Source organism: Lytechinus variegatus, chromosome 8 (genome assembly GCF_018143015.1).
Source record: "Lytechinus variegatus isolate NC3 chromosome 8, Lvar_3.0, whole genome shotgun sequence".
Classification (NCBI taxonomy): Eukaryota; Metazoa; Echinodermata; class Echinoidea; order Temnopleuroida; family Toxopneustidae; genus Lytechinus; species Lytechinus variegatus.
The window spans coordinates 7042477-7051356 of NC_054747.1; the positions used below are offsets into that span (position 1 = coordinate 7042477).

At 35.6% G+C, this 8880-nt stretch overlaps 1 protein-coding gene across 1 annotated transcript; it reads left to right on the forward strand.

Annotated features, from left to right (window-relative positions):
• The first annotated feature begins 86 nt into the window (after positions 1-86).
• On the forward strand, positions 87-5434 carry LOC121419911 (coiled-coil domain-containing protein 153-like). The gene is made up of 6 exons (XM_041614400.1): positions 87-227; positions 1373-1444; positions 2050-2169; positions 2686-2778; positions 3589-3719; positions 4851-5434. The coding sequence occupies exons 1-6, from the start codon at positions 167-169 to the stop codon at positions 4977-4979; spliced, it is 606 nt and encodes a 201-aa protein (XP_041470334.1). The 5' UTR covers positions 87-166; the 3' UTR covers positions 4980-5434.
• Positions 5435-8880: the final 3446 nt, after the last annotated feature.

Genomic DNA, 8880 nt, shown 5'->3' on the forward strand with positions numbered 1-8880 from the left:
AAATCATAGAGGTTATGCCATGCACCTGTTCCGGTGTCCAACTTAATTGAATTGCGCATGCGCATTCGAGCATATTTGGTTGCTAACTGGTGAGCGTGCCGTAACTCCCGTAAAAAGTTCCGTAGGCCTATTCCATTCTGACAAACGATATTGTCACTTCAAAATCATGCCTCCAAAGAAGAAAGGAAAAGGGAAAAAGGGCAAGAAGAAAGGGAAGAAGAAGAATGGTAAGTATATTTTAATATAACTTCTATTTTTAAACGATTTTAGATGCGAGACACTTCAAGCTTATTGGTGCTCTCCAGCGTGATTTTCAGGTTATCGTGCCCGCTACTTTGCCGTGAGCGTGAGCTCGAGACTCGGTGCTTACTGACTTGCTCTGCGGGGCGCGCTCTGCATTCTGCTTGTTGCCGAGCATAAACGATGAAAATAAATAATGATAATTACATTAAAGAAGAAGAGGGGAAGAAGAAAAGAAAGAAAGAAGGAAGGAAGAAAGAAAAAGAGAGAAAATAGGAGGAAGATTAAAAAGGAGGATCAGAAGAAGGTATTACTAATTAGAAATCATTAAATTAAAAAAAAACTGATTCCAATTTTCTTAATTTTTCTCAAGTAAAAAACAAAATAGTATTTTAACCCCACCTCCCTTGTTCAAGTCCTTTTGTTGGGTAATGATGATGCATTGGAAGGTTCCACAAATAAATATGGTAAATTGTCAGTTTTGTTGAATTGGTATTTCGGAGGAATTGCTGAGGCAAGAGTTTGTACAATATTGCACAAATTCCACTCATTCAATGAGCAAGGTTATGATATAACCTAGACAGCTGTCAGCCATCTGTTTCGACAAGTTTTTTTTTAATTTAAAAATTTGTTTATTCATACACAGACGGCTCGCGATCGTGTAGCCGCCATTAGATGGTTAACAGTGTAAAATATCCCTGATGGGGCTCAATGATTTTTGTCTTTATTTCATAAAAATACTGTACCAAAAAAAAAAATTATTATTCCGTTTTGGCCTGAAATGCACCAAAACAGGAAAAAATTAACTTAAAATGAAAAAAAAAACAGGGACTTCTGCTGTCGCGCAACTCCCACTTCCCTGGTTTATCCAAATTAAATACATAAACATATGGCCATTGAGTCCCTGTACAGATCGAGTTAGTACTTTGGTCTCTGTAATTGGTGAGTGGAGCAGAGCCTCAGGCAGGGTGGTAGCACGTAGCAGTGAACAAGTGACATATTCCAACTATTACATGTATATAACACAACTACAAAAGCACAATAACACTAAAAGTGTGTTGAATATTGATAAACATGTATGTAGTCATATATGTACATTACATTTAAACAATTGTATACTGTCTCTATACAGATGGCGAGTTGACCATTGAGGATAAATACAAGAAGACATTGCTCGAGATAGATGCCTTGAAAGATCATCTAGGTAAGTACACCGAGCAGGATATAATTGGGCGTAATTAATCATTTTAATCATTAAAGGGCTATTTTCACTTAGGTCTGTGGGTTTTATTGAACTAATTCGATTCTTTTTTTACGGGCTCCCTTTTTTAGGCACACAATGGAATTTAGGTACTGGTATGTACATAGTAATTCTTACTTATCTGTGAAGACATGTTTAATGCACTTCACACTGGAATATTGTAATTAACAACTCATTAGGAAAATAAATTATTGGTAGGAAGAAAAAAAATCTTGTAAACTGTAGTGGCAGAGTTGAGAACCTTTCCAGATGAAAATTTGCCTATATGCCATGAGAGATGATGATACTGTTTCAATTGCTCATTTCTAATTTATTTTTTTTTAAAGATCATTTCATTTCACTGAGATACGGAGGGGAAAATATTGGAGAATGACAGAATGTATGACTTAAAAAAAATTATTATGTGTATGATATTTCTAAACTCTGCCTCAAAAATTATCAGATCAAATGATGAAATGCCACTTTGGCTGTGTACACCTCTTATATATTATTATGAAAGCACGCTATTGAATATTTAAATTAGCTTTACGTCATGTTTGTTTGTGCAGCGAATAGGAAGGAGATTGCTCGCCGCTCCCAGGCCCAGTCAGAAGAATGGAAGGGACGCATGAAGGACGCAGAAGGAAACGTGGAGCAGCAAAAATCAGATCAAAAAGATGTCATGGCTGGTAAGTAATATCCACAGCAGGGCATGGTTTCCACAGAGTTGATAAAATAAAATCATGATTATAAATTTAAAGTGTCACTCTTGCCAATTTTAGAGGTTCTTTGGGGATGTACAGAACCTTGTTTCGCAAGAGCTTAGTTTTTGATCAAATGGCTTCATGATTTCAATATAAAAATATTTAAATTCAACAACATTGTTTTACTCTCCAAAGAAATTTATATTTTGTTGGTAATATGAACAATTTTAATTTTCAAGCAGAAATTTTATTTCATTTGAATTTTTGATAAACCTAATTTAATTTAACTGAATTGGTTGGATTAATTACCAATGCATGTGCACAGTCCACCCTAGAAATTTTATTGATTGATCAATGACAAATCTTTGTGGTGTATGCTTACTGTAAGATGAAATTTACATGCAGAATATGTTTTCTGTAATCTTGTCTAAATAAACTTTAATACAAATATTTAACATTTGGACGATTGACCTATGCAAGTTTTGTTGTATTTTTTTTCAGACATGACTCGTCAATACAAGACAAAACAAACTGAAATGGATGCTCATGTAAGGAGATTAGAAGTTGAGTTGCAGAAGGTCACAAGTTCATTAAGTAAGTAGTTCTCAATAACATATGCTGCACCCTAGACTGCTGGCAATGCTTTAAAAAAAAGGGCTTATGGTAGAGTCACACTGCCAAAATCGATTCCAGACGGACTATTCTGTTACCGTTATTTTGAATCATACACTTATTAGTTGGTTGGTTTTGCATTAGTGCTGGCCAATATTTGATTTTAATGGTAGTTGATTATTGCCAGCAAACTATCCCGGAGTCCGAATGTTCATTAAATACATTCATTATGAACTGCAATTCAATATGAGCAGAGAAGGAGGATATGTAAGTAATGCTTTCATCAGCGCTTTTCCATGAAAACCCTTTTATCAGTGCTTTTCCATGAAAACCAGGCATTTTCGTATCAACTTAGGATCTTCATAGTCGGTTTAAAGCAGTACAGATCCGCATATTTGGGCAATTAATAGGGACAAACTTTTCATAATCGGCAATATTTTGCTCATAATCATGTTAGCATGATGTATCAAGTATATCAACGTAATCCGCTGGTGTGAGTGCATCATCTCTTGACTGCTTCTTGTTAGGGGAAAAGATGATGATGAAAGTGATAATGGCTGATAATTGTATTTTCCTGTGGATACATGAAAGACTGCTGCTCTTTGTACATTTATATATATTTTATATTATAAAAATAGCTCTTTCCATGTGTTATTGTATTAATTTTTCATTAATGAGTTTATTTATGTATTATTGCATTGTTTATTTGTTTGGTATTTTTATTTATTTTATTCATTCATTTATTAATTAATTTACCCATTTGTTCCATCTTTCCATTTCTTTTTTTCACAGCAAAAACCACTGAAGAACTGAAGGCAACAACGGCCGAGAAAGAGAGGATAACAAAAGAGAAAAATGAGACGATAGGAGAGTTGGAGGAGAAGATCAAAACAATGGAATATTCCTATGAAAATATGCTGGAGGTAAGTCAAGAACACCGTTGACCAGTTCTTGTGGATGTTTCATAAAGCTGTTACAAATGACCTCATGCACGACTGGGGATCCTTCTTTTGTGCTAAGTGGTATTCTGACTTAACGGCTTAATGAAACGCCTACCTGGGGCCTCTTTCATAAAACTTGATATAATAACAAATTTGCAATATCAGTTATAAGCCACTGAAATCCTTCAATCTGATTGGCTGATAGTAAATTTGTTATAGAAATTTTGCATAACAAGTGTTTGTGAAATGTGACCCTCGTGCCTATAAACTCGAGTGGCTACCATGGATGCCCTGGATAAAATTATCATTATTGAGTCGGTAATTTTCTGATTGATTTTTCACAATGATTAATGTAATCTAATATAAAATCAGCCCCAGAAATCAAATCATGTTTCTTTGAATTTTTTCTTTAATGGTTTCACGGTACACCAAGTAATCTGTCGTGGGTATATGTTGGTTTTGACAAGGACCACCCAAACTCGACGTTTCGACAAGTGTGTTCTTGTCATCTTTATGAGAATGAAGACGGCAAAAACACATTGAGTACGGAAGATGTTGATCATCGTGGTAGTATAGAATCGGTATTAAGGAAATAATTTGTTGTCTCACGATGTGGCAAACCGAAATTTGCGACGTTTCAACTGCACCTGCTAGTCTTCGTCAGGCAATGAGGTGGACAATCGCTGCGTGTGGCTTTTATACCGTAAGCGCGGCGGTTCCTGCACTGACGGCACGCAGCTTACGGTATAAGAGGTGCACGCAGCGATTGTCCACCTCATTGCCTGGCAAAGACTAGCAGTTGCAGTTGAAATGTCGCAAATTTCGGTTTGCAACATCGTGAGACAACAGATTATTTCAAAAATATATTTGTTGAAACGTCGAGATTGGGTGGTCCTTTTCAAAACCAACATAATCCCATGAAAAAATACATGGTGTACAGTGAAACTACTACATGTACACTCTTTTGCTTCGCCATGGAAACCTTCAGAAATGACATGATTCTGATTTATATTGCATAAGTGAAATCATCTCACATGGATAACTTTGTTACTTCATAGGGTATCTCAATTTTTTTTCAATTGGTAATTGTTCCCTTTTCCCTTTCCCCTACAGGAAGCTATGGACAATATGGTGGAAAAGCTAAACGATGCCAAGATACGCTGGCTGGATGAATCCAAGACTATTCACATGCAACACAAACAAAAGCTATTAGAGTTTGGTTTGAACCCATTAGATATATGAATGCTTAACACGTGCCATTTGTCTTAAAATACCCTTTTATGTTAATCAGGGTTCTAGCTAGGAGCAGTTTAGTGCGAAAAAAATTTTGAATCTGCGAAGCGGACATTTTACAATGAAATAATTTTCCTTGAGATCCATTGTGAGTGTGTTTGGCAAAATATTGCATGCCAGATTTGCATGTGTGAAAAAACTATGAAAAACTATGCTAGCTTGAAATGTGATCAAATTGGTACATATTCAGCAAATTTTAATTCTATTTTACAGAACATTTGTGCCGGGTGGCGCATCCAATTTTAACCCAAGAGCCAAGCGGTAATTTGCCTTGTTGGCTTGGTATGGCTAGAACCCTGATGTTAATACTATTAACATAAACAAATGTCAAGTAGTGTTACGAAGATTGTTTGTGCATAGCTTTGTCACAACCTTAACACCATTATATCCAAAATCTCCTACCCCACCCCTCAACAAAAATACATGACACTACTTATTTTGTGGGAAAAGGGATTTTCCATGATTTTCTTTGTCTAATATCGCAATATTCACAGAAAAATGTGATGAAACTGGGTGACGGGGAGGGGGTCAATGCAATACCCCTTTTCGGTCCTCAAACACACTGTACAAGTGTAGTGTTGTGGCACAAATTGGATTTCAGGGAGAATTGACATGTGTATTATGTGGATATAATACTATAGGCCACAAGGCACAATTGTATGCCTAGTGTCACCAGTGCACAAATGTTTTGGCAGAAGACACCATTACTGAACCTATGTCCTTATGTCACCTATGGCCTTATGTCACCAGTGCACAAATGTTTTGGCAGAAGACACCATTACTGAACCTATGTCCTTATGTCACCTATGGCCTTATGTCACCAGTGCACAAATGTTTTGGCAGAAGACACCACTAGTGAACCTAATCATGAAAAAAAAATTAATGATTGAATGATGATAAAAGAAGGTGGATGTCAGAGATGAAATATTGGTGGTAATACAGAGATAGGATATTTTCCAGATTACTGTTTTAAGATGATTTTAGCAGGGTATTGACTTACTAGGGTGAAACTAACAATAATAGATAAATTAGGACAATATGAATGTACCACACCAGGGGAGTGTTTCACAAATATTTAAGCATGACTTGGGTCGCGCTTAAATTTTGATGCCTACATGATATGCAACGCGCAATCTTATTGATCAATACGCAATAGTGTGCGTCCTCTTGGCATGATCTGACCAAAGCTGTTATGCCTTTTATACTTCACGCAACTAGACATTTAGGTGCGACTCTGAATAATATTTAAATCTTTGTGAAACACCCCCCCGGGGGCTATTTCATAAAGCTGCAAGTTAAGAGCAACTTTAAGAATGACTGGTGATCCTTCTTTGTGGTAAATGATCATTCACCATTAAAATGTTCATTGGTGATTATTTAGCACATAAGGATCACCAGTCTTTCTTAAAGTCACTCTTAACTTAAGAACAGCTTTATGAAACACCCACCAGGCCAAATGTCATCAAATCATATCAAAATTGTAGAAAAACTGTGTTCCAGCAGGGCATGGAATATTGAATTATTTTACATACTGGGATCAATGCATAGTGGAAAGGTGGAATCAATGTTCCGTGGAAATTGTTGCTATGCAAATTATAGTGAACTAGGTCAAAAAATGAATCAAGAACTTGATATATGATATTTCATATATATTTTATATATATACATATACATTTGATAAAGAGACAAATTATTTTTCTGTTTGCCATTAAATCATGTTTGTAATTATTGATGAAATCTGTTTTCGAACAAATGATGATATGCAAATTGTACATGTATGTGGTATCATAATTCACCTTGAACAAGTGACTGAGATCTCCTTCCATAATTATTTTTATGCATTTTTACTTTCTCAGGTTTAGATTATATAATGAAAGGTGAATCGAATGAAGCATTTCGATGCAGATACTTGAGGTATACTCATAACAATACCCATATGAAAGGAGAATTTGGGTTCAAACTTCCGTGGAATATGTTTCATCCTCCATCTTTAACATTTGTGATAACAATAATCAACCAAAGAATAAATTGATATAAATTTAAACTATTTTATTCATATCAATATTAACAATTTGTGAATCCATCAAGGCACTTATAAAACTGATCCAAATTCAATTCTAGAATACTGTCCCCCAACCAGACATCACAAATGGGCACAGCATTTTTTTTTTTTTTCAAAATTGAATTATACTGTAGAGAACGTAGGAAATGATATCATGCAGACAATATGATAATGAGAAGAGTCCTTTTGTTTCAAGTTACAGGGACACACCATCTATAAAAACCCATGAAACATTCCTCAATATCTCAAAATGTCAGTTATGCCCTTTAGTCATGGTTGGGAGGTGTGTGTATTTTTATAATTGTGTTTTAATTGTTCTTTGCCTACATGTAATTCAATGCTCCTCATACAGCCAATGTAATTTATATTGTAGATCAATGATATCTAAAATCGATTTGTATTTAATGTAGATTGTATATATTTATATTAAAATGAAAAAGAAAATAGGATAGGCCTTCTTTGTTCATTCATTTTGTAATATTTTTATATTAATGAATAGGATTATTTTCAGTTTGTTATAACCACTTCCTTTCCTCCATTGCTTTGCCTCTCAACCCTACCCCTCTCTGACTGTGACTACCCTTCTTTCATCTCCTCTATATCTGTCTCTACTTTTCTACCCTCCCCCCCCCTTTCTCTCCCACACTTTATCCATCTCACTCACATGAAGTAACATAAGTCACTTTCTCCTCTGTATTTCTTGCTCTTCTCCATGGTATTCTCCTTCGTCTACTGGGCGATTCCATGGTAGAAAAATCAGCCATTTTCACAACATTTTTCGACCTGCTGTCAAAACTAACAAAGAACTTCAATTCGCTTTGTGGTAATATCAAAGTACTACTGGGTAAACACGCAAATAAACGACAACCAACAAAAATATAATGTCTAAAGTTGAGTTAGAGCTTAAAATGTTGCGTGTCATACGGGACATTTCTGCGTCCTGTAAGACAACATTTCCACCTATAATTTACCCATAATCATTTTTTTTGTGTGTTGGTTATTAGTTTTTCACATGACTACCCACTATAGCTTTATCATTGACAAAAAAAGAATATTTTACTGCTCAAGCATTCGGCTAGGAAACTAGAAACTGTTGTTAAAATGTCCTGTACGACACGTATGGAATCGCCCTACTATTCCCTGATCGGCTCCCCGACAATTACTCCAGAACAAAACACAAATGGGGGGACCATGAATTCTCTGTTACAGGACCAAAGCTTTGGAATTAATTGCCTATCCAATTACGCCAAATTTCATCAACAAAAACATTCAAATCTCAGTTGAAATCTTATTTGATCTCCCATTGACTGCTTAATAGTGTGTTTATTCAGGAGAATTTAAATTCTATTCTTTTTTGTTTTCTATTTATTGTTTTGTGTTAATTTCCTTGAAGCGCCATGAGCACCACAAGGTGGACTTGTGCGCTATGTAAGTAGCCACCATTATTAAACCAAATGTCTGTGTTGTGTCTTTCAGCAGGAATCCTGCAGAAAAGGAACCAAGCTTTTTTTCACAGCAGTTCCCAAACATTCCCACTCTTTTGTCTATGCCTGCACGATTCCTGCAAGAAAGAAACAGCTCGGACTTCCAAGTTTCAGCTCCTTTCCCAGACATGTAATCACATGGGCCACATGTTTCTTTAGAAATAGTGTTTAATATCTACATCATTAACAAAATACACTGTACGACTTTGACATTGCAGACTATTGTTTCATAATTTCAAGATGGGACATTGGAGGGACTGTCTTTCGGGAGATGCAATGAAAGCAATAATCTGAGCTTGAACCA

Coding starts and splice junctions, on each gene's coding strand:
- LOC121419911 (XM_041614400.1), top strand. CDS start 167: ATGCCTCCAAAGAAGAAAGGAAAAGGGAAAAAGGGCAAGAAGAAAGGG. Junction 2,779..3,588: donor GAAGGTCACAAGTTCATTAA/GTAAGTAGTTCT, acceptor TTTTTTTCACAG/CAAAAACCACTGAAGAACTG. Junction 3,720..4,850: donor CCTATGAAAATATGCTGGAG/GTAAGTCAAGAA, acceptor TTTCCCCTACAG/GAAGCTATGGACAATATGGT.